Consider the following 27,039-nt stretch of genomic DNA (forward strand, 5'->3'; position numbering starts at 1 on the left):
CCTGTCCTACACTGATCACCTTAAGGCCCTTCTTTACTCCGTTTCCTATGGGTTATTGAGAGAGGATTTTTGCCTGGCATACAAGATATCCCCAGAATTGGCTCTGGTCGACCTCTTACACATCTGCAAAACAAACAGCATCAGGAATACTACATCCAAGGACCTGAACTTTGACTGATACATTAATAAAACATGCTGGAGAGGCCGATATGCATCACAAAGAATCCCACACTATGGAACAGGCTCCCCATTCACATTAAGAAGAGTTCACCCCTGACCTTTTTCAAGCAAAACCTTTATCACTGGATGGGAAATCTAAATTCACCCCTGGTCTGACCTGATTGACAGTTAACAGTTTGCCTCTGTCTAACATAACCCTCACACATAACATTTAGCTACATCCATTGAACACCTGCATGGTAGGAGTGAGTTGCATGGCTAGGCTTATAAAAACTAGGGTGGTTGATTATTTATACAGGTCTGTAGGTTTGTACTATGCTAAGTGAAGAAAAAGAGGGAGAGAAAATTGTGCTGGTGAAGGCCTAGGCAGAGATTCAGTGGCAGGAAGAGAGAGTATGGTGCAAATACAAGTTATGGCTTCCAACAAAGGACCCTACAGGGGCACATAAAAATCAAATGAGGGAATGGAAAAATAGAGGAAGCATTGAATAATAATCATGATTTTCGTCAAACTGCAAAAGTCAGAAGTATAAATTAAGGAGAGACCGATAGAAAATGAGGTATCAAGAGGAACAGTTACAAAAAAAATAAATAAATAGTCAACTGAGGACAGCAGAGAGGAAAGTTTGAGGTTTACAGCCATCTCAGAGAATCTCAAAAGGAATAGATAGTACAAGTTTTACGAAAACCAATATTAGCAATTGGACTGATGCCCCATAACAGGAGGAATAGATAGTACAAGTTTTACGAAAACCAATATTAGCAATTGGACTGATGCCCCATAACAGGACATACCAATACAGACAGGGTACATTCTGATTATGCCAGAAGTTGTCTTTTGAAAAAAAAGCAGCAAAGACCAGCAGTTGTGAAGATAAAAATATATCAATAAAAGTAAACATTAGTAAAAAGTTGCAGAGGAGAAAAGGTGCTGAAAGTCAAAGACACCAGAGCATTTGTAAAAAATGACTTATCACACGGAAATGGAATAAATTTATTCAACTCACAAGGAAATATCACAGAGTGAGGTTTAAAATTGTTGTAACCTTTAGTATTCAGAGTGTTCATTCCTGGAGGCTGACCAGGTGATGGAAGCAATTAAGCAATTTAAATAGCAACAGCCGAATAAGCAAGGAGATATGGGTCCAGTTGCAAAGCAATCCACAAGCAATGACTGGGACTGAACTGACTGCCAGCGGAAACTGAACGTAAACCATCCAATCAGCAGTGAACTGAAAGTGGGCCTTTAATTTAAGTCTGGGGATTGCAATGCATCAACTCCACTTTGTGAACTATGGAACTGAAGTAAATAAATAGGCTATTTTAAATAATATGGAAAGCATAACTACGATGTGATTTGGCAGGACACCGATATAACTATATTTTTATTGCTGTGAATTATAATGTCCTGAAAAAACAAACAAAAAGACTGGTATTGCTGATGAAAATGCAAGTACAACTGTTTATTATCACAAGCAGAGATAAATCTGAGTCAAAGGACTTAAGCATGAATAATGAAGTATTAATATTCTGCAGATGGATAAATAAAGCAATTTTTTTTTTTTACTGGGAGAGGTGTCTGGATAAGTTAGGGGGATCAGTTTTGTGAGTGTCAAAGGTTACAGGTATGGAAATAATTTTTTTGATCTTAAAAATTAAAAAAATACAACAAAAGAATCAATCATGGTGTAGGAAAGCATTACAAAGAAGTTATGTACTTATCACAATGCTGGAACTTCATTATATGTAAATTCATCTACTTTGTCTCGTGGAAACAGGCCACCAGGCAGATTCAGTGTTGTCAAGTGTAGCTGGTCTAAAATGCTCAAGCTCCTTCCAAGGACTTGAATCCCCTTTGCCTATTCATATATCATACCATACTTCTAACATATTGTGTGTATGGTAGAGCTCACCCTCTGGGAAAATAAGTACACATTCATCTCCCCCTATCTGTCATATCGCATTTGCTGCCTACAGCAGGAAAAGGAACTAAGAAAACAGGAAAAGGTTATGGAAACTGGGGAACATGCTTCAGGATAGGTCTAGTTTAGACTGAATTCTGCTGCAACCTTAGAAATAAAGGACAGGATGATCCTCAGAGAGATTCTGTCCTTTTGAAAGATTAATTAAGGTCATTTGGAGAAGTAAGAGGACAGGATGATCCTTGGAGAGATTCTGTCCTTTTGGAAGATTAATTAAGGTCATTTGGAGAAGTAAGAGTACAGTTTAGTCTAGCTAAGATAACGGCTACTAGAAGCAGTGTCCAGCAGGAAAGGCATTTCAAGTCTACAAAAGAGGCAGGTCCAAAGAGAGAAAAACAGTTCACTTCGAGTGCAAAATTAAGATCCCGGGGTGAATGGAATCCTTAATAGAAGGATCCCGGGGGGAATGGAATCCTTAATAGAAGTTTCACAGAGAGAGTTCCATTGAGAAATATTTACATATCTTCTGCGATGTCACCGTTTTGAAAATTGAACCCCTGGTAGACATAAGAAATATCAACCAACTGAATTCTGATGGTAGAATAGCTGGAACCTGACCAGTAAATGGAATTGTAAAAAGTGAGGGGGGATTGGAGTGGAGGAGGGGTCTGATCCCTGTTGAAGCACCCGGACTAAGCATAACTTTCCATTTACCGGTGTACAGTTTACAAGTTGCTGCTTTCGCAAGGCTGGAATCAAGACCACCACTGGGGATACAGTGCACAAAAAGTAAAACACTATATGAATAGAGAATAAAGCCACATAAGAAATCATAGAAACCCAATTAAAAAAGGCTACAATGAAACTTGGAGCTAAGCCAACCTAAAAACAATGATTGGGTGGGAAAGCACTGTTGTTTAAATATACAGGTTTTTCAGTTCTTTGGAGTTGCCACCAAAATAATTACCACTGTGTATATTTTTAGAATGCAACAATTATATCATCAGCTAAACAAACCTAAAAAATTATGGTGGGGACATTACTGCTTGCCTATAAGAGTCTTTCAATTTTCAGAAGTGCCACCAGAATGTTACTCTTGCGAATACATATAAAAAATATTTGTTTATTTATTTAATTTATTTTTTGAGGCTGAGTAACCTGGAAAACACAAATGTGTTTGCAAAACTGTGCAACTGATATGCTGAGTCCTCTCATCTGGAGTCATTCACCTGACAGAACTCCGAGATGTTATGTAGTATTAGTACCCATTTATGTACTGGACTATGCAACAGAACACAGTTTTGACAGCAGCATCACTTAAAAAGGGATCTGAACCTCTTCTGCATCATCAATGGAATAACCATGGAAGGGTAAGGCCAATCTATAACCAAATGAGACATGTTACTTCAAGCACAAAAAGGGAAACTGTCTGGGGATTAGTTGAAGTAGCAAGTCCACCAAAATATTATCTTGAACCCAAACTGTAAGCAGTTATAAATGCTTCTTCCCCCAGAATCATTCCTGTTGATATCATGGAACAGCACTTCCCCACAAGTTCTTTAACCAGCATGATTAAGATGGGCAATCTTGAGACAGTGTAACAACTGTCTCATGCTGTCTGATGATCATCTATTACTCAGAGAATTAACAGTATGAGATTTGCATATGCAATATCCTTGGAGGTAAAAATCTCACACACATTAAACTCAGACACCAAAGTAGTCAGCAGTACACCACACATCACACCTCAAAAAGGCCATCACAATACACAAAATCCATCATATGCTGAGGGTCTAAAGATTAACTTGCCTAAAATTCAAAGACCTCAAATAACACAAGACAGGTACAAACACACACAGCAAGTTAAGCCTACCTCCTCACATACCACAAGGAGTCCCAAAGTCACAGATGCTGAGCCCATAAAACAGGTATCGGCCCAACCAAACATGGTTTTATAAGTGACTGTTGTAAGACATACAGATGTGCCCTTTAACCAGGATGAGCAAGGAAAGTGTGATGGTTAGTTGCTTGTCTGGTGCCAGGATCCATCATATCACTCAAACTCAAAGCAAGTCCCTGAGCAACAAGCACCAGATGTGCCCCTTAACCAGGATGAGCAAGGAAAGTGTGATGGTTAGTTGCTTGTCTGGTGCCAGGATCCATCACATCACTCAAACTCAAAGCAAGTCCCTGAGCAACAAGCACCAGATGTGCAAAGGAAAGTGTGATGGTTAGTTGCTTGTCTGGTGCCAGGATCCATCATATCACTCAAACTCAAAGCAAGTCCCTGAGCAACAAGCACCAATATGACTGTCATAGTTCATGACAGTGTCAGTGAACTGAGGTATGCCTCCCCGGACTATAGGAAGAGAGACATAAAGGAGCTCTCAGACTGTGTGTATGTGAGAGAGGTACGAGCCTAGCACGGAGCAGGATTCTACCTTCTCCAAGGATGATGCTGCAATATAAACAAAAAAATAATTTACTTCAATAACTGGCTTACTTTTTGGTGTCATTCAAAGGGGTCCAATATTTGTCAGCCTGGGAGGATATGATCAACAGACCACCCAGCTTCATAAGTGACTTGTCTGAATCTGTGTCATCTAAGCTTTTGATTATTGGCAAAGATATTGTCCATCCCCACAGTGCCATTTTTAAGCAACACCAACATAAGAAACAAGAAAAAGGACTTTAAAAGGTGTTACTGACCAATGCTAGGAGCCTAAACAAGAAACCCCATTCCCTACAAGGCCTTCTCACTTTCTCACCCTGGAGGACATAGATGTCTGTGTAGTAACAGACATGGTTTAAAGCAGCAGAGAGAACTCTAGCTATGTAGGGCTGTAATACCTTCCACATGTTTAGACCACCTACTGTGCGGGGTGTGGGAGTCTCCATCTACATTCAGAAGAGACTTACATCAATGCTGGTAAAGCAGCATGATGCACTACAGCTTCTCCATGTCAAATAACCATCAGAACAGTCCTGTACCACATACTAGCTACCTACAGAACTCCCTCTATGACAAGAGAAAGCAACAACACTTAACAGGAACCAGAATAACTCGGTATTAAACTGGATACCATTTTCCTATGTGATCTAAACAATCCCAACTACAGATTGGGAAACCTACACCACCACTAGTGCACAAGCACAGAGAATTCCTGGACTTTTGTCAGTACAAACACCTTGGAATAATAAGTCAGAGTACCCATTACAGGAAGGACTTTTGTCAGTACAAACACCCTGGAATAATAAGTCAGAGTACCCATTACAGGAATAGCATCTTGGATTTTGTCCTTACTAAAATTGGAACATCTTGGATTTTGCCTCTACTAAAATTGGAGCATCTTGCACAGTCCTTTACGTATAGTCACCACTTGTTAGATCTAATCATAAAGTAGTCCCCTTTGAAATAAAATTAAAACCAGAGGAGATCTCTTCCACCCAAGGTACCTTTACAAACTTTAAGACAAATGATCTACTCTTAAGTGATACATTGATAAGCTTCAAACCCCCAGAAAACCCAGTTAACTCCACTGAATTCACAGAAACATACACCACCACACTATACAAGCATTTAAGCAGCTTGTACCCCATAGGAACAAGTGCAGGGCAAACCCCAGAAACAAACCCACAAGGTAGAACTATAACACCAACAAGCTTCATAATAAAGGGAAAATAATTTTGACCAAAGAGAAATTCCCAAAATGTCCGAGTCTTTGTCAGTGAAATAAAACAACTCAGGAGCCTAACAAAATCCAATAAAGCCAAGTTGGAGACTAAAATAGCTACCTAAGCCAAAGGCAATCAATCACACAGCATTTTTTAGTTATGTTCGTATTCTCAAAAGTACAGCACAGCAATGTGCCGAGTTGATTGTGAACATCGCTACCCACACTAAAGCTGAAGATATAGTGAACCTACTGAGCAATAAATTTAGTTCCAACTTTACCCATCTCTTTCTCTTGTGTCTGCCCCTGAAGATATACATGAAACTGGTTCACTTCCAGCTATCATACAATACTAAGTCCTAAAAAGTGCTATCAAAAGCTAAAAATACTGCACTGATGGGTCCTGACAAAATCCTTGGACGCATCTTAAATGGCATGAACCAGGATTTAGCCACAGCCCTAAAAGTACTGTTCAATCTGAGCTTCCACTGAGATTTTGTAACACCAAGTGAATGAAGAACAGCTACTGTCATACCCCTGCATAAGGAAGGACTTTCCACAGATCTAGGCAATTAGAGACCCATAAGTCTGACCGCCCTTATATGTAAAGCCATGGAAAGACTAGTCACGGAAATAAGCAATCATGGCATAGGCAAGCTCCAAATACTGGCTCCATCTCAGTTTGGATTCATCAAGAAGAGGCCATACTTATGCACCTTGGTGGATTTTTTTGAAAAAGTCACTAAAAAGCAATGAATGCTTTTGATACAATACCCCAATAGCCATAGTAAACAGCCCTTTAGCACTGGCTTTTACTTCAGAAAAGTAAAGTAGATGCCAAATAGAAGAGGTGTCAGCACTGAACCCTGGGGGACTCCACTGATGATTGGTCTCCTTCTGAGGCAACTTCCCTTATTTTGATTTCCTGTGTCCTATCTGTGATCCAGTTGGCAATCCAGTGGGTGTCACAGGTGTTTATTCCCTGTTTAATTAGCTTTTTGTAATATGCCTGAGAGGGGAATTCTGTCAAAAGCTTTGGCCAGGTTGAGGTATGAGGTGTGTACCATTTTGCCTTCATCCATTGCTTTGGTGACCTTTTCAAAAAATCTACCAGGTTGAGTAAGCATGACCTGCACTTGACAATTCCAAACTGAGAAGGGTCCAGCAGTTCACTAAGTAAGTCTGCACTTGCAGAGATTCAGAAGTACATCTATTGAAATAAGAAATATTGTATAAAATTCACTACAGCCTACATATATAGCGACTGCCATGTCACAAGACATTCTTCAACTCCAGTGGACTGTTTCCACTCAGAGGAGTACCTTTTCACAGTTTCTTACAGTCAAACAAAATTTAAAAACAAACTACTCAGTAAACAAAATGAAATAAATATGTTAAATATCCAAACCAAATAAATGTTAATAAAATCCTGTACTTAACTCTCTTTCAAACAGCTCCTTTATTCGATCCCAGCCAGATTCTGGAACAGCAGGTTTGCCAATAAATGCTGGCAACATTAAAGTTCCTTGAACTGAAGTGTCTGAAGAGTCCTCTGCAGCAAATACTTTCGGAACAGACAGTAAACCCTGTATAACTTTCCAGACCAGTCTTCTAGAACCGTCCATTCCTGAAAATTTTTCACTGGAAGAATTTTCAGGACACTGCCTTCTGTCCCACATTTCTGTGTTGATAGTATTTTTATCTGTTTACAGAAGTTTTTCTAGTCAGACAGTCAACAAATTCTGAGACCTCTCCACTTTCCTTGAAAAACAGACAGGAAAACTATGTTTAGTACAAGACTGTATACCAAATGTAAGGTTTATGCCAACAGTACAGGGTTATAAAAAAATAAATAAATAATAACAGCACTATACAATGGATCAAAGTACAGTGGGAAACATGTCTTACCTGGACCACCTTGATTTTAATCATGCAACTGTGAAATCCAAAAAAGGAGATCTCTCTGCAATGTCTTGCTTAGCTTTTAGGCTCATTAAAATGCAGTACAAAATTAATTCAGTCAATGGGATAGCATCCTACCAGGTTAATACCTGTTTAAACAAGTTGACCACTCAAACAAAAAGTTCTATGCCAATATTTCAGATAGCTCAGATAATCAATCTAGATCAGTTTTGAGAATGGAAAAAAAAAAAAAAAGTCACCCATAGCTACAGCAAAGTTTTGTAGAGAGAAAGCACTTGGAAAGCTAAAGGCTGGCAGATCATGGAACACCGATCGGAGCACAAAAGTGCATTTGTGTCATTAGGTCATCTTTGTCAAACAGCCCATTTGTACTTCATCAGTAAAAGTGATGAAAACAGTGCATTTGCACTGTATGCTTCTTGCCACCATTTGTACAGGTACAGGAAGCCCAAACACATTTTGAAGAAACATATAAAACAGTAATATGATAACTTTAATTCCTATGCTTTTTTGTTACTGCTGATATTTTCTCCATAATTATTATTTTGTATCACTTGTTGATACTGGTACAATAATGCTGATCAATATATCTCTGCTTATACCTCTCTGACTGAATTCATCTGGCAACCAACAAAATTCATGCTTTTATGTATATATTAGTGTCTACTTTTGTACTAATTAAGGTTTAATATTTTCTGCATCTATGTTCTTGATGGAGCTTTTCTCCCTGGGCTTCCACTGAAAATGGGCTCTTCTAGGCTCAGTGTACTTTCCCGGTAAACATATGCAATAAATAAATAAGAATAAATAAATAAATAAATAATAAGGCATTTTGAGAATACTGGATGACAAGCAAAGATGTTTGCATCACATGCCAGGCATTTAGTGATCCAAACAAGACTGCATCACAGCTGCAGTAAGTGCCTATACTTCAGCAAAAGGAACATCATCCACTGGACTACTGTTCAAAGCCAGGTCATGTGTTTGGGCAGGCATGATGTGTTATCAGCCCTGTGGGCAGAAAAAGCCTCAGGCCTGCAGATGCTGGGAGAGCCTCACATTTAGACTGTAAGCCATCACACACACACACACACACACACACACACACACACACACACACACACACACACACACACACACACACACACACACCTGTGCTTACTGTGACATGCCACCTGTGCATGATGCACTGGATCCTGAAAGGGAAAAGGAAAACCAGTGCTGAACTACTTAATTATGACCCCCCCCCCCCCAAAAAAAATAAATAAATAAATCTGAATCTACACACCTGATAAAGCTGTCACCTCAGGTAACTGTGCTCTATCACGAGCACTGAGCATGCTGTCTATTAGCAAATGAAGCAGTCATAGCAAGCATACAAATCCACATATACCTGTAGCATACAGAATAGTTTTGAGTGCTCTGCAGTATGCATGTCAATAATAAGAGACATGTATGAAGACATACTGATCTGATAACAGTTTGCACTCATCTCTATGCCTCCAATGGCACCAGAGATTGACAATACGAGAACAAGGCATAAGAGGAATTGCTCATCATGTGTGAAGTACCACAGTCCCAGTGGTCTCAGCCCATCCACCTTATTTTATTTTTATTTCAATTTGATAATCAGATAAATGGTTGAAAGCCATCTGGAGACCAGCCCATTACCCAAGCCCAAGGGATAACAAGTAATAGAGAAAACAAGGAATAAATGATATACTGAATAGCATTTGTAGTAAACAAAATGTACACAAAAGAGGAAAACAAATGTACACAGTTTACAAAGTGACCATCCATCCACCCATCCATAGCCACTCCCCCCCCCATTTATTTTGGGGGGGTTGGTGTGTCAATTCAACAGTAACAATCATCTAGAGCCAATGTTCACATAAGAGAGTGGCTATCGCTGCCGTGGTTGTTCTTCCATACCACACACACACACACACACACACACACACACACACACACACACACACACACACACTCATGGCCAATTTAGAGTCTAATTAACTTACTGCATGTATTTGTAACATAGGAGGAAACCAAAGTACACAGATAAAACCCAAGCATACACAAGAAGGATATGCAGACTCCATGCAGAAGGTACCCTGGCCGAGAATCGGATGGGAGAACCTCTTGCTGTGAGGTGACAATGCTACCCACTGTGCCACTAAGTGCAATATAATACATTTCAATGACACAATGCAACAATAGCTAACCAAAGTTCAGTAAACAGAATTTCTAAATAAAATTTCCCTGGTCAGAAGTAAAAGTACTATTATAAGTGTCAGTGGTGCCTTTGGTGGTGAAGACTGTGGGTTATATTTCTGCACCAGGTAGATTAATAGCTGACACTGCAGTGCAACACAAGGGTGGATACTGCACTCCCAAGTATCGTCTTTTGGATAAGACATTAAACAGAGACCCAACCTACTTGAGATCGTGGTAGCTCAAGCAGATGTAAAAGATCCCACTGCACCTATCAAAAAGAGCAGAGGAAGTTCCTCAAAGCCCTGGCCAAACTTCCCTAATAGTATAAATATCATCACAGGTCTCCCCTGAAAAGAAGCAACTAGCCTTGTGAGATTAACCCAGTCAAGCTAGGATGAATAAATAAAATCAATCACTCAATCAACAGTTAGCATGAGAAAATATTCCCAGTAAGTACAGAATGCAGTACGACTTCATTGTTCGTTTCGAGATCTGCACAGTGTTTGTTTATCCACTATCATGGAAGCATGAGCAGGAAGCTTCTGTAAAAAAAAAAAATAAATATATATATATATCTTTTTTTTTTTCCCCCTTTTAGTTTATTCCTAAATGTGACCAAAATTTATTGTGTTTTACTTCAGCTGGTTAAGTGGTTCCATACAGCAGGTCCAAGTATAGAAACGGGTCTTTCATCTATGGCCGTTTAAAACCAGGGATTAACTAGGGTGAAAACTTCATCAAGATTTTCTTTCAGAGAGTAAGTTTCCTCATTGATGTGCACATCTTGAGAAACAAGCTTTGCACTGTTCTTCACGTGGCTGACCATTCTCACTCACAATACTGAGTTTGCCCTGGCCATCCAGATCAGACACCGACTATTACGTCAGTTAACCTGCAGTCATGCAACTCTTTCTTTCCCATGTGTCCCATCATAAAGCACCACTAGTGCGTACAGCTTTAAGAAGGACTTCATTTGTCTCAGTGGTGTTTACTTTTCTGTTTTTTAAACATCTTTATATAGGATATATTTCTGTTTAGACATCTTTATATAGGATATTTCTATAAGTAAAGTAAGCCACCATGACTCACTGCAGTATATATCCCTGAAAATGAGTTGAAGAAATAACTGAAAGAATTTTAACTAAATGGAATGTCAGCAAAGCCATCAAAATGCAATGTGCGATGCACACTGAGGCATCACTATGTGACCAGTTTACATGAGTTGTGCCTTTTCAGTGCTTGGAAGCACATCTGAAGGAGGCACAGCTTAAAGACCACATTGCTTAGTAAGGATGGCTCTCTGCCACAGCCTGCACATGTAGACAATAAACAGAACACTCAGGTGTTAAACACAGCCTACATTCTCTTTCCTGACTTTCTAAATATAACACACGCCTGTTTTTCCCTCACTTCATATTGTAATTCCTGTTTGTATTAGATTAACTTACCTTTAATTTTTCTAGTCTAAAATTTCTATAAATATAAAAATGACTGCCATACAGATTCTCAACCAATATTTTATATTATCAGTAATCTGTTATAATTATGTTTTTCTTTTATTTTTGAAGATTGCAAAATTATTATTCTTAAAATGTTTGTAATAATTTGGTATTTCCTTCCTAGCCCTCTGCTGAAAATGGGCTTCTATCCAGTCAGACTTTCCTAGTAATCAAATATCAGTAACAAATACATACATAAATATAGCATCACTCAATATACTACATAACAGTCTGGATCTCTCACAATACTATCATGCAAGCACAAGATACCATAATGTCTTTAAGGTACAGCAGCATCAGCACACACACCCACCTAACAAGGCAGCTCATACAAGACTGACCTTCAGCCCAATACCATAACAATAATCCTATTTATTAAGCAGGTAGGCTCACTGGACACGGTCTTTTTCAGAGGCAACCTGGGAGCAATGTCTGGTTAAGTAACTTACCCAAGGTCACAAAGGAAGCACATGAGGGCTGACTGAATCAAACCCTGTACCACAAGAACTAAAGCTTGCAACCTTGACTTCTTCACCAACTGCCTACACATATCTGTGCAACTTGCACCTTCGAATTTTTTTTTCAAAATGGCAGAACAACCTGCATATGGAATTATAAGACAGTGTCTTAAGATTCTAGTTATAACTTTCAGTGCTTGCATAGTTGCTGCGCTGGACATTAATGTACCCTGAAACACAGATGGTGGTATGCAAGCTCTTTTGACTTTGCTCTGGAATTCTACACAGCTAAATGAGAAATGTATCTTAAAAGACTTGGGGGGGGGGGGGGCAAAGCAGGGAAAACACATTTGACATACTGACCACTTAAAATTCACAGAATAAGATTATCTGTACTTGAATGCCGTCGACTTTGGAATGTTACTCTAACATGATTTTAATTGGAAAAAAAAAATTTCTAAAACAAAATCGGAGCTGCATAAACAAAAGCTACAGGCAGCTGGTATGCACATCTCTAAGCGTGGACTGATGTGTGCTGATGATGCTTTTCTTCTTGAAGCAGTTTTTGTTGTAAAGATGCATGCCGATGATGCTTTTAGTCTTGAAGCAGTTTTAGTTGTAAAGGAACACTCACCAAAATCATACAGGACATAGTTACTAAGAAGAACTACAGGTTTGCTAAATGAGAATGGTATATATGTGCAGGGGAAGCAGACGAATTGGCATGCACCAAAATCATAAGGCTGCCTCTGAGAATTTGCTCTAGAATTTATTCCTTAGGGCCAGTATCCCATGACATTCCTGTCAATGTTGTTTAATATGCTACACCTTTTACATCAACCATCTGATCATCACAAATACATTTTTAAAGCATATTTGAGTAGTGGAAGCTAGGTTAAGAAGGGAGGTGATGATTAGTAATCAGCAGTGTGATTTCATGCCAGGAAAGAGCACTACAGATGAAATGTTTGCTCTGAGAGCATTGTTGGAGAAATACAGAGAAGGTCAGATGGAGTTGCATTGTGTCTTTGTGGACTTATAAAAAGCATACGACAGGGTGCCTAGAGAGGAGTTGTGGTATTGTATGAAGAAGTCGGGAGTGGCAGAGAAGTATGTAAGAGTGGTACAGGATATGTACGAGGGTAGTGTGACATTGGTGAGGACTGCGGTGGGAGTGACAGATACGTTTAAGGTGGAGGTGGGATTACATCAAGGATCAGCTCTGAGCCCTTTTTTTATTTGCAGTGGTGATGGACAGGTTGACAGATGATATCAGACAGGAGGCCTCATGGACTATGATGTTTGCAGATGACATTATGATATGTAGTGAGAGTAGAGACCAGGTTGAGGAGACCCTGGAGAGGTGGAGATGTGCTTTAGAGAGGAGAAAAATGGAAGTCAGCAGGGCTAAAACAGAACATGTGTGTGTAAATGAGGGGGAGGGTAGAGGAATGGTGAGGATGCAGGGAGTAGAGCTGGTAAAGGTGGAGGAGTTTAAGTACTTGGGATCAACAGTTCAGAGTAATGGTGAGTGTGGAAGAGAGGTGAAGAAAAGAGTACAGGCAGGGTGGAGAAGAGCATCAGGAGTGATTTGTGACAAGCGGGTACCAGTAAGAGTGAAAGGGGAGGTCTATAAGAGGGTAGTGAGACCAACTATGTTATACGGATTGGAGACGGTGGCATTGACAAAAGGGCAGGAGTCAGAGCTGGATGTGGCAGAGTTAAAGATGTTAAGATTTGCACTGGGTGTGACTAGGATGGACAGGATTAGGAATCAGTATATTAGAGGGTCAGCTCAGGTTGGACAGTTTGGAGACAAAGCAAGAGAGGCGAGATTGCGTTGGTTTGGACATGTGCTGAGGAGGGATGCTGGGTATATTGGGAAAAGGATGCCAAGGATGGAGTTGAAGGCCTAAGATAAGGTTTATGGATGTGATGAGAGAGGACATGCAGGCGGTTGGTGTGAAAGAGCATGATGCAGAGGACAGGAAGAAATGGAAACAGATGATCCGCTGTGGCGACCCCTAACGGGAACAGCCGAAAGAAGATTTATAGTATTAACTTGAAAAATATACACAATGCAAATTAATATAACATTTTTTAAATAAAAAGAACCTATAACTCTAATCATTACCATTAATGTGTAATCCACCACAGTTTTATGTAGGATATCTCGTTCATCTTCAAGGACAATCCCTATTTGGGCAGTTAGGTCACGCGAGGAAAAAAAAAAAAACATGAAAAATGGCAAATGCCCTGAGATCTGAAAAAGTTTCCTCTGATAGTTGAATAAATATGAAAAATGGCAAATGCCCTGAGATCTGAAAACGTTTCCTCTGATAGTTGAATAAAATAAATAGTTTGTATATGACACACATACACAATCATATGATAAAACAACAGAAATCGCTCAAATTCCGCTAGTTTGATCTTTTACATTTGTAACAATGTGAAATGCAGTCCTTTACACCGGCTGTGTGCATGGTTTGTCCTATGAAATGTAAATGCTTCAGTAAAGGATGTCCCACTTTGGATATCTGAAAATGTGTTAAATAGATTTTTAGGATAAAGTGACAAGACTGTAGTGAATTAAATACTACCCACTACTTTAACATAGTATTACTTATGTGAAAGGCAGGCAACCAAATGGATTTAAAGCCCACGATGTACACAACCTACCTTAAAAAAATATGCATAATATAATCCCAGGCAACTCTTTGCTCCCACTACGTCAAAATGTAAGCAATTATAAGCAAACCACGTCGCTGTAAAAGCACGAATAAGGACATACCATCCTCTACATGATAAATCACACCTTTCAGCGGTCAGCAGGTACACAGTGTTTAAAACATATTCGCCTTTCTTAGAAGATCACAAATGACTAACTAACGTTTTGACCTACATAGCCTACTCGCAACCAGACTCTTCCAGCCATGCGTCATTGGAACATAACATAGTGATTTGCTATTGGCACGTTGAGATCCTAGGTTGTTCTTTGATTGGTTGGCTCTCCTACTACGAATTAGGAAGCAGGCGCAGTGTTAGTCACCTGTCATGATTAAGAAAAGGAGAAGTAGCATTTCCGAAGTTGTTTTTAAAGCTGGTAGTTGATACTATACAATTTATCAATCTGTTGAAGTCGAAGAGGTGTTCTCAAATATTATACTAACGTGTGTGGGACAGTCAACCACTGCTTGTTTGAAGTCTGCTTTTGTGCACTTGTTGAATGTTCTTTCCTGTTTGGTATTGGATTAGGATTCTTATGAGTGAAATCCTGCTTAACTAGCCATAGCTTAATCTGTTTGGTGTTTACATCCTGCAAAGTTTAACAATATTGTTCATATGGCGGACGAGGTTCTCTTTGAGTTCCTTCATATGGAGATAGTAGCACATGTGAGTAAGTCACACAGTCATAATGAACAGGTAGGTTGAACGTTTTGTCCAACATTAATGAAGTATTTTACGCATTGCTTTGTCTTTTTTTTTATTTGGTTTTTGAAGTACTCTGTAGCTCTTATTAGTAATAAGGTTTTAGAAGGCACTCCAAAGGTGAAGCTGTCAAAGTAAGCTAGATGAATTGTGTATATTTTATTTATGTAACAAATGCAGTGTGTACTGGTTCTTTAAATAAATTCCTAAAGTTGTTTTGAGAAGCTTTTTTACATTTGCTGTGTCAGTATTGTATGGTCCACACCAAACAATACAGACCACTGCTGAAACGAATCCACGGAAAGCAAGTAGTTGCAGAAACAATTCTTTAATATAGACTAAGCGCTTTCACCAAACAAACTATGGCATCTTCAGAGTCAAATCTTCTGATCAAAAGACCAGACTTATATACTCACTGATTACAAACCAATGATTCAATAATTAACTAACAAATTAATCAATCAACTCTTAAACAAGCATAACCATTCAAAGACAATACACGCAGATATATATAAAAATATATGCAAAACCTTTTACAACCTGAACAAACAAATAAAAAATATGAGAATGAATAAAAAATGAATGAAAAATGAAAAATATACAAATATAAAAAATACATAAAAATTCTTAAACTACATCCACAATATGCATCATAATCATTTGTGTAAAAAAATATATATGAAAATCACATAATATAATGTATGACATATAAAACCTTATTCTTTGCTTCCAAGAAAAACATTATAAATATAACAATTCACTGTGCATATTATATCAAATACGATTTCTGCCTCAACACAGGCTTTAATGAAATACAATCATTTAACCCAGGCTGCTTCAGTGCATTCAGCCTAAGCTGCCATTCCGCTTCAAGAAGAGCTACCCGGTTCCCAATGTCACCACCTTGATCAATAACCACCCGGTCAATGATGAAAAACACAAATTTCTTGAAACCAGAACATTTGACAGAATGCAAATATAGGGCATTTTGCACATCTGTGTTCCTCACACTTCTAACGTGCTCTAACACCCTATCCCTTAACCTACGTGTCGTCATTCCAATGTAAAATGCATCGCATGATGCGCATGAAGCAATATAAACGACATTTTTACTATTACAATTACAAACCCCCGGACAACCCAGAGTACGTCCAAAATTGGCCACACATACATACGGCCCTTCCGCTATAAACCTACAAACCCTACATGCTCCACACTTACTCATCATGGACTTAACAAACCTGGCATTCCTTTCTAAGATGCTCTTCAAGTTGGGTCCCTTACTGAAAACAATTGAAGGTTTAGATCCAATAATAGTCTTTAATTCCGAGCTTAAACTATTATCCCACAAACTTCTCATCACAGTACACATTTCAGAGGCTTTCTCACTAAACTGTAAGACAAACACGGGGTCATGCCCAAACATATCTTTTTCCTTTACTCCTTCACTCACCCTCTCAACATCCTTGAGCACGACCAAACCACCTTGACCCCTATATTTCCTCAAAATAGGGGAATACATCGTTCTTCTCTTTTTATATACCTCCTTCTTGGTTTTTAATAATAAACTCAGTGGATACCCATGATCCAATAACATCCCTATAAGGATGTACATCTCCTTCCTAAACATCCCCTCATCACTAACCAATTGCGATGTACGAACCATCTGACCTTTTGCCACCCCTTTCCTCTGATGGAAGGGATGGCAACTGTTAAAATGCAATAGTGAATTTGAATAATTTTCTTTCCTAAAAATAGTACTTAACAACCATCACCATCCTTGATGATGGTGATGTCCAAAAAATTAATACTATCCTTACTCCAAGTGTGGGTGAACTTCAAAAACTTAGTAGTCCCATTTAAATAGTTGACAAATTGAACAGCCTCTTCTTCATCACCCCCCCCCCACAAGATGAGCAAATCATCAAGAAATCTATTATATAGTACAATTTTTTAGTGAAATACTGATGTAAACACAAATGACCTCTCCCAAGCCAACAAAACTAGGTTTGCAAAGGCCGGGGCACATTTGGCACCCATTGCTACTCCCGAGCACTGCTTAAAGTACTCCCCCTCGAACTTCATAAAATTGTTGGAAAGAACCATTTCCATCAAACTATACAACAAGTTTATCCTACTCTTATCAATCATATCACTCAAATTTAATCTTTCAAAAAACATGTCAAGTCCCTCATCGTGGGGAATTACTGAAAATAAACTAACTATGTCAATGGTAAGAAAACTATATACACTACTCACAACTTCAACATTCCCCAACCTTTCCAAGCAGTGCCAGGAATCTCTCAGGATGTGCTCCACATCCTGAAGGGCTGGCTTTGCATGTACATCCACAAAGGAAGCCAAAGGCTCAGTCTTAGTATCTGCGAAGGGTTCTATCGGCCTAAATGACAAGGGGTTCACACCTTTGTGTACTTTGGGAATTCCAAAGATGCTTGGCAAAATCGGGTGCCTAACCTGCAAATAATCAAATTCATCCTCACTGATCGCTCCCTGAAACAAAGCATCCATCAAAAACAAATCAATCTTTTTGTAGGCCATATTAACCTCATTTAAAGACACTCTACAATAAACAGTATCATCATCCAATAATTCCATCATAGCAGCCAGATAATCAATCTTGTACATAAGCACCATCCCCCCACCCTTGTCAGGTTTCATACATCTAGTATTGTCGGCAGCCCTCAACTCAGACAAAACCAATCTCTCCCCTTCATCAATGTTGTCTTCCCACAAATACTTCTGGAGACAGATTCTCCTAAATTCACTTTCAAGCATCCTCTCAAAATTCAAAATTTCCACATTACGCAGAGGGATAAACAAACTCTTCTTTTTTAAGGATAAAGCCCCCGAAACAGGGCCTCTAACATCAAGTGGATGTTCCTCCCCAAAATACAGCTTGAGATCAATTCTTCTCAAAAACAACTTTAAATCAGTCAAAACACGAGCTACATCCAACTTAAAGTTGGGAACAAAATTGATCCCTCTACTAAATAATCGGTAGTGACTATCAGACAAAGTTGTGTCAGTATAGTTGTAAATACTGAAATCAAACCTTCTTCCAGTAACACAGCACAACCCATTGACATTTTCACCATTACTTGTTTCGTCAAAACTTGGAACCACAAAACCCACATTGTTGCAAATAGTATTAGCATGAGTGTCACAAATATCAGTGTGTACTGGTTCTTTAAATAAATTCCTAAAGTTGTTTTGAGAAGCTTTTTTACATTTGCTGTGTCAGTATTGTATGGTCCAATTTTGTTATGCTGGAAAAGTTTTCATCCCTTAGTGAGCAAGTGACTGTATGTGCGAAACACATCACTAAAGTAGTTGATATTTTAATTTGTGATTTAAGATTAAATGTAAGATGTGGATGTCCTCAAAGAGGGTCTCCCTCAGACAAATGACTGGTGCCAGAAACATGGCCTCAAGCTGAATGCCAAAAAATGCATCATCCTCTTTGGGGAGAGTGATGTCTCCACTTATCACATTAATAACAACGTCCATCAGTAGTGAGGAATTTGGGCACCCAGGTTGATAGCAACCTGACTTTTGACCACCGTGTTGCTTCTGTTGTACGGAAAGCTTTCTACATGGCCCACCTCATAAGTAAGGTTATCTCATCCAGGGAAAAAGAGGTCATAACATCCCTGTATTCTTCCCTTATAAGGCCAATTATTGAGTACAACACCCCCTTCAGCATGTACCTCTTAAAGCACATGCAGCAGCTGGAGAGACCAGGTTCCTCACCAGGAGGATCCAGGCCCTCCTACATCTGTCCTACACAGGTAGGTTAAAAGCCCTGTCCCTCTACTCAGTTTCATACAGACTCCCTCGGAGATGACCTCTGTCTGGCATACAGAGCAATCTCAGACCCTGCCTCGATGGGACTGCTGCATGTCCACAAGTCAAGCTCCACTCTAGTAACCCGTATGTGTGACCTCAATCTGGTCAGTGATATCAACATAACTTGTTGGTGGAACAGCTTTGTGTCCCAGAGACTCCCCCCATCTGTGGAATAGACTCCATCTCCATGTCAAGCAGAGTACCTCATTATCCCTTTTTAAGTGCAACCTGGATAACTGGATGGGAAATAGAAAATACACCACTGGGATTCCACCTCTGTCCCTGCTGGACAGGGGCTTTGGGTGCTAACTTGTCTAAACATGGGCTAAACTCTTGGCTAGGCTTATAAGGGCCTCGAGGCCAATAGCCTAGTAACTTCCTATAATCCTGTGTGATGGAGTTGCCATATGGGCCAGCGAAAGACCACTTTAACGCGTGCCACTACTCCTTCAAGCTTCAGCAACCATATGGTATGTGTTATGTATAATGCAGGAATGGCTGCAGCTGGAGTAGCAGGGTATGGAATTGCTCTGAGCTGGTACTCGTGGCTGCAATTCACAGACCCAAACGAGTACACTAGGTGACATATATTTGAATTTCAAACAAACAAAAAACACCTTTATTGGATTTCTTTCTCTCTCTTGTAAGGCCTCAGTGCTGTGGATGTCAGCTTACTCTCTTGACATTTTTCTTTTAACAGAACAGAGAGCCACTACTGTAATATGTGGTTTAGACACTGCACACAGCAACAGCTGATAATTATAGAAAGACCATTCCCTCACACTGGATTTCAGCAAGGTTGTATACCTAAAGGCTAGGATTCTTGGTAGTTGCCAAGAGACTGCAGTCAGCTCCAGGTTGGATGGTAGCAGTATTGAGACCTTCCTGACTGCTCCATTCTTGCAGAAGTTGGGGTGAATCTCTCACCACCTGAATTGCATGGATAGATGGGGGGGGGGGGGATAATGCAGAGAACATAAATCCTTCTTCTTGCAAGACATCCCACAAAGTCAGAAACAAGTAATATGGAAGGTGGCAATAAACCTCTTGAGGAAAAGTGTCATTTTAAGAGGTCCCACCAGACCTAAAGACTTAGGACATGACACATTGTTTTAGGTGCCAAAGCCATCAATTTTGACTAAGAAGAAATATTTTAGATGGTCATTCATAAACTCTCTTGTTTATGCCTATAATGTACATATCTTGAAGCATAATTATCATATACTGTTTTTTTTCTGTAGATCTTCTGCTAGATTTATTAGTGTTCTTCATATTTACCTTTCAGATGTCTGTTTTCCGCATTCCAGATCTGTCTCCATGCATACCCTGTCAAATGTCCTTTTAATTTTTTGTCTAAAGTACAATAATCATTATGGAAAGTGCACTTCTATCACTTTTACCCTTAAAGCTAATGACTGAATGAATAATGTGAACTATGATGTAATTCTGCAAAGCCTGTTATGATTATATATGCATGCAGTTTATGTATGTTATAGAAATTGTCTAGTAATACTATTAGAAAGTTATTGTAGTGAACGTCTGAAATAGCTGTGTATGAATTTTATATTCCAGAAACTTAATTGAAACTACACTGAAGTAATACCTGTTTGTTATACTAACATCTGAAATATTTGTGTATGAATGTTATTATCTGGAAACTAAGTGAAACTTTCCCTGCCAGTAGCATCTGAACACAAAAGGATAGACTGACATTTAGTGCTTTCCTTTTTGCCATGCAATGGTCTGAAAATATAACTTGAATTTGAAATTCATCTTGAAATACCTCATGTTGTGACATTACACATCTGCATCTATATTTGTACTACGCTTTTCTTTTAACTCTGAAACAAATTTGCATAAACACAAATCTGCATCTCTCCTATATAAATGTCCCAAGCAATCAGTTTCTTTGGATAACTGTTTACATAAATTCAACTTGGAATTAGAACTGTTTATGTACTGAATAATATGTTAACTACATTTTCTGAAATAAAGAAACCTTGAAAAACAATAGACATATAATAAACTGGTTCATACACTTTTATGGTCTTCACTGCTGGCCTTTCTATCGATAATACAGTAGTCTTGAAACTTGCCTTTACCAACACAGCTCCTGAGATTTATAACAGAGTAAGTCTTGCTCTGCATTGTCCCAGTAACTGCTGAGGTTCTGAAAAGGCCACCCTAATGTCCTCTAGTTTCCATTTTCAGTTTCTCTTATGCAATGATGGTCTCCAGTCCTCCCCCATACTGCTATGGCAAAGCTGTGTGGTAAATTTCTTGAATCTTTAATAACTTAATGAAAATTTTATAATTCAAATAAACATTTTTCTTGGCAACTTATTCTTCTAGTATAATATCGGCGAAAATAACACAAAGGAACATTACATTACCAAGTTGTTATAATAAAAGCTCTAACAATTATAAGTGGATATAGATGACTCTAGCATTAATCGTTGCCTTGATCTTAACTGTACATTCAAATATATACATTCCACCTGCCTGAAATAAGGCTGTAATACTAATAAATAAATTATTGTAGGTCTGTAACCAAACTGATAGTGTTACAGTGAAATAGAAAGTCTATAGCTTTATTACTCGATCAAATGGAAAACTAGCATTTTTCTCCCAGTCATTAACTCAAATGAAACCATAGTAATAATCTGACACTACTAATTCTTAAGCATTTTCTTTCATTTCTGTAGCTTTATTAAGTCGGTGTTAACTGCTGATTTTTGTGTTCTATCTGTACTTGTTTTTACTTCATGACCTTCAGACCATAATTTATAGAAAGAGAAATTATGCAGTTTCCAGCTATCCCTGGCCATTGCCTAAAAATGTTCCTGTTCTTCCATTCGACATCACTTCAGTCCCTCTGCATGCTGCATTGATTGTAGCTCAAATCTCCAGGTAAATAGCATAACTGTTATTACATCAAAACTGCCACTAATAATGTTTAACTAATCTTTGCCATACTGCTTATAACATATAGTATCTTTAATTCGTTGGAGGTAGATATAGTTATATATTACTGAAACTGTCTTGAATGACAGAGCTGATGAACTGAATCAAACTGAAGATTGCAAAGCAAATATTCAGACTCCTGTAGCCCTGAAGACTGAAATTAGCTGTTCTTCTGTAACTCTGAACTCTAAACTCAACTGCTCTGTGTAGTTTCTGCAACACAGAACTTCTGAACTCCTGAACTGACTTCTGTCTTGAAGGTACCTATCTTAATACTGGAACCCTGTAAATATCCTACCCAGTTTCACATGCCGGCTGACCTTGATTCCCAAGCCTTGTGCACCACTGATTTAGATGGTACAACCTTTTTGTGGTGACAGCCACTACACAAATTCTTAGTGCATCTGCTGGCCACCTCAAAACCTAGTATGTCATTACGAGTTAACAATAGGTGCAGGTGACTGGCATTTTTATTTAAGACAGTAGTCATGAAATTTCCTGATTTCTACATCAGCTTTGCGTTTAAATTTATTCTGGCTTGCAGCCATGACGTATTGCAGAGTCTTGCAGAAAGTTACTGTTTACAGACTACAGGTTGTTACTGTGTACAGACTACAAGTTGTAAACAACAAAGAGGTGTGCGCAACTGCAGTTAATTAGGTAAGTAAGCACATGCTGGAAAGTTTACGTGACTGGAGTAAGGCCTAGCATATTTTCACTTTTTTAAAAAAAAAAAATTTGGTTACTCTCTGGGGGCTGGATGGTGTTGTCTTGAGGGCTGGATTTGGCCCCTGGGCTGGACGTTGTGCACCACTGATCTAAATGAAGTATTACTGCAAGTACCTGATTCCGGGCTGTCTGTTTTTGTAACAAAATGTTCTGCACATCTTGTTAGCGTGTCTCATTTTTATCAGTGCTTTGACCTCAAGGTTATTTTACTGAGCTCATTTGTATCCTTCACTAAAACTGTATTTCGGAAAGCTGCATGTAAAATTTAAACTATAAAATGATATCTGCCTGCTTTAATATGGCTGCATTTCTAGGCCTATGCATACAGAATACTGTATTTATGTAGGATTTATTCTGGCAAAGCTATATTTATATGAGATCTAATCATACAGTTGGGCACACCTCTGGCATTAGTCAGCATGGATACCATTTGCTCTAAGATGTGGGTACTACAGTGGGCTATTTGTGGTGCCTGTCTGCTCAAAATTCCTACTTCATATAAATGTTGTGGAAATGAGAACTGTTCTTTGAGCCCTCTAGCTTAGTGAGTCCTTTCCATTCAGTCAGACAACACAGCTGTTTGGTACATCACACAACAGCTGGAGTGTGGCAGTGGGCTATCAGTTTGCACCAGAATGAACCACATCCCAGGGGAGGCCAGTTCTCTGCCAGACAGTTGGGCCCTGTCTCCTGATGCCTTACAGATTTACCCCAAATTCCTCGGTGACAAAAAAAAAAAAAAAAAAGTACGGCAGTGTGCAGTCTTTGCATCTTTGACAAATTTAAGGTGTCTGAAATTGATCCCCTCTACTGAGGGGCAGGCCAAGGATGCTTTATCTCACAAATGGCTTGATGGAGTCATTTACATTCCCCTGCTCCAGTGAAGACAATATTCTTACAGGAAGCTAATCTTCTTAAAGCCATAGTCGTTCTCATGGTTCTTTTCATTCTAGTCAAACTTGAGATCAGTGGGGCATTCTTCTCTTCTACACAACTCATTATGTCTGTGACCTTTTAAGACACTGATGTTGCCTTTTAGGTAAATCCCACCTATACAATTAAAATGACTAGCTAGCAACAGAACTAGAGCCCATGCTATTAAGTTTATTTTGTCTTGTTTTCTTATTTTTAAGAGATGGTAATATAAGTACAAATTTGTAGAACTATATTATCAGCTATGCATCTGATGTATAGAGTAGCATCAAAGTTGAGGTGAAAAACTGGTTCAACACATCTCTTTACCAAACCTATTGTTCTAGGTTCAGATTAAACTAGGAATTAAAAAAAAAAAAAAAAAAAAAAAAAAGCTAGCATACACTAGCTTGAGTTTATCAAAAGTGGAATTAATTGCACTTTTTAAAAAAAAAAAAAAAAAAAAAAAAAGTCAGTGAGTCAATGGGTAGCACAAGCCTTTGATGCAGGAAGATCAGAAGGCTGTGGAATCTATTCCCACACCAGGTTTGTGGACTAATTGTCTTGCATTTATCACAGTGGATTGAAACTGATTTGTTAAAGAGCCTCTTTCCTGTGCCGACAGTACAGGGTTATAATATTTCCATCTACATTTGCCTACTGTTTGACCTTGAGCAAGTTATTTAACCAGAGACTGGTTTGGGAATTTGAGCTAAGCTCCTTAATGATCTCCTGGACTGTATGCCTAGTAACCATCTATGAGCCAGTGAACCTATAAATTATTAAATTAATGTAAATTGAAGCACTGTGCAATATTCTGAAGGTAGAAAAAGTCACATGAGTTTAATGTTCATGAAACCATTTTAGGAAGTTCAAATTGTGTTTGTATGATTCAGCATAATTGCTCTTTTATATACAGAAGCATCTGGTAGGAAACTGTGTGAGGGGTTAAGGTTTAGTCCCTGTTCTGATTCCTCAGATCCTTCTGGATTAGGATAGTCTTTAATTTAGCATATGTAAAGCAAAATGTCTCTGCTTGTGCATAGATGAAGAAAATATTGATATAATATGTAGTATAATTATTTGCTTTAACTGAGTAAACTAATAGTGTATAGATATTGTCTGCATGGACTACCCTAAAGATACAGAGTAAAGAGATGGGGATCTGAGGTGATCAGCTTAGGACATTTTGTTTACTCCCTGTATTCATTTTGTAAGGAACCTTTGTGGACATTCCAGTTGCTGCATGTGCCTTATCAGGTACGTACCAAAGTGCCACTTTATACTGTGATGAGTCTGATGAGGGCGAAGTGCAGTGGTATGATTACCTCACTGGACCTAGATGCCATGTTGTTGCTTATATGTTGAGCAACAAAGAAGGATTTTTTTACTTTACTACCTTGGACACATGTTGGGCGAAGGCTAGGTAGAGGTGTTTTATTGCTGATATAGTTAACTGTGATGTCTGAATTCCCAACAGGTATTATAATGCATTTCTTGGCATTATGTTTTAAGCCATGGCTTTGGCACCAAGAGTTTGTGTTCGACCTTCCCAAGGGTATTCTCATCTTGGGATGATTCAGTGACTGCTTCAAGTTTGCAATCGGCTGCAAACTTGGTCAGGCAGAGGCTTTTGACATTGGCTTTGACCTCTGAAATGTAGATGCCAAAGAGGAATGGGCCCAGCACAGAGAACTGAGGGACTCCACTTGTGACAGGCCTCTTTGTGGAGGTTTCCTCACTGATCCTAGCCTATTGGTTCCTATCCATTAGCCAGCCAGTTGTCTAGTGTACTACCAAAGGGTCTATGCCTAATTCGTAAGTTTTTTGACAATGCCAAGTGTGGTATTGTATCAAATGCTTTAGCCAGATATAGGTAGGCAGTATACACTTTCCCATCATCCATTGCCCTAATGGCCTTTTCAGAAAAGTCTACCATTTTCAGTATTTGTGACCTTCCTTTGACAATGCCAAACTGGGATGGATTCAGTATTCCAGAGGTCTCCTATGTCCTTTTTGATAATTTCCATGCTAATTCTTTCCATAGTTTTGCAAATAAGACTATTCAGATTAATGGGCCTGTATTTTCCAGGATCTGTTGAAAGGGGATGACTGTCGCAGGCTTCCATTCTTGTGGCACAAATCCTGTTTTAAGGCTGTAGTTAAATAATCACTCTAGGGGTCCTGCTAAGTTTTATATTTTAGACTGTTCAGGAGGCAGTACTTTCTCCCTAGTTGTAGTTGGAGAGGTTATAATTGAGGGTATTACTTGGGGGATGTTTGGAGGTGAGGGGGGGGGGGTAAAGTTGAAACTGACCTCGTTCGCAATTTTGCCACTCAGTGAATGTGGAACCATTGACTACCAGTTCAGCACATTGCTCTCTACTGCCTTTGAGGTTTCTGACATAGCTGAAGAAGACCGTATCATTGCCTCTCACCTGGGAAGTTATCTTAACCTCAAAGTTAGCTTTGCTTGACTTAATTAGACCTCTTAGTTGCCTTTTTAGTTTGAGAAAGTTTTTCTTTATGGGAATTACCCTTGCTGAGTTTTGCCATAATTTTTCCTTTTGTTGTATATCCTGTTTAATTTGGGATTCTACCAGGGCAGTTTGTTTCTGAGGCTAGTTCTGGTAGGTACAGCAGCCTCTATGTAGCCATTGACATGGTTGTACAGAGTTTCTGAGAGCAATTCAAAGTAGGCTGCTGTGTTCTCAGGTTTGAATTTTGACAACTTAATGAAAGGTAGTTTACCTTGGAATAGTTTTTAACTGTTAATGTTTTTTCTGGGGTAACTGAGTCTGTTTTGATTTCGAAGGAGCCAGCTTTATGGGATGACCTTACCAGGGAGGACTAGACATGGGTGGGGGGGGGGGGGGTGCAGCATTCTTTCATATTTGTGAAAATGAGGTCCAGTATGTTAGACCCTGTACTGGACATTTCATTATTTTTGTCAAGGGTGCTTGTATTTATGAAGTCCAGGAATCTCTGTGCCTGTAGATTTGAGGCCATGTAGAATTCCCAGTTTATTGAGGAATGGTTAGTCTCCATGAGTAGGGTGTTTGGGTGGATGGTCTCCAGTAGTTTCAAGTATGCATTGTGAACAACTTCTGTAGATGGCTAGAATATAGTACGGTATTTTGTCTGTAGTGATCTGCTAGAATATAGTACAGGATTTTGTCTGTAGTGATCTGCATGTGGAGGAACTCCAGCTCATCATCCTATTTAACCAACCTAGAGGTATGCTTGTTGTGGATGTATATCAAGACAC

At 39.0% G+C, this 27,039-nt stretch overlaps 2 protein-coding genes across 5 annotated transcripts in view; one reads left to right on the plus strand and one right to left on the minus strand.

Annotated features, from left to right (window-relative positions):
• TIMMDC1 (translocase of inner mitochondrial membrane domain containing 1) overlaps window positions 1-14,810 on the minus strand; it is a 304,154-nt gene extending 289,344 nt beyond the window's left edge. The window contains exons 1-2 of one of the 4 annotated variants that reach the window (XM_044072937.1): window positions 14,550-14,810; window positions 7,217-7,537 (exon numbers count right to left, since the gene is read on the minus strand). In XM_044072937.1, coding sequence (XP_043928872.1) covers window positions 7,217-7,455 — 239 coding nt within the window. In that variant the 5' untranslated portion in view covers window positions 7,456-7,537; window positions 14,550-14,810. Of the gene's footprint in view, window positions 1-7,216; window positions 7,538-14,004; window positions 14,024-14,549 lie in introns of those variants that run through there. The other 3 variants (XM_044072935.1, XM_044072934.1, XM_044072936.1) reach the window with 3 other exon arrangements.
• A 75-nt stretch (window positions 14,811-14,885) lies between these two features.
• Window positions 14,886-27,039, plus strand: part of LOC122803141 (trafficking protein particle complex subunit 6b-like) — a 54,644-nt gene continuing 42,490 nt past the window's right edge. Inside the window, exon 1 of the mRNA XM_044072762.1 lies at window positions 14,886-15,293. Within this exon, the coding sequence (XP_043928697.1) occupies window positions 15,213-15,293 (81 nt within the window). The 5' untranslated portion in view covers window positions 14,886-15,212. The remainder of the gene's footprint in view (window positions 15,294-27,039) is intronic.

Source organism: Protopterus annectens, chromosome 5.part1 (genome assembly GCF_019279795.1).
Source record: "Protopterus annectens isolate FY-2018-M chromosome 5.part1, PAN1.0, whole genome shotgun sequence".
NCBI lineage: Eukaryota > Metazoa > Chordata > Ceratodontiformes > Protopteridae > Protopterus > Protopterus annectens.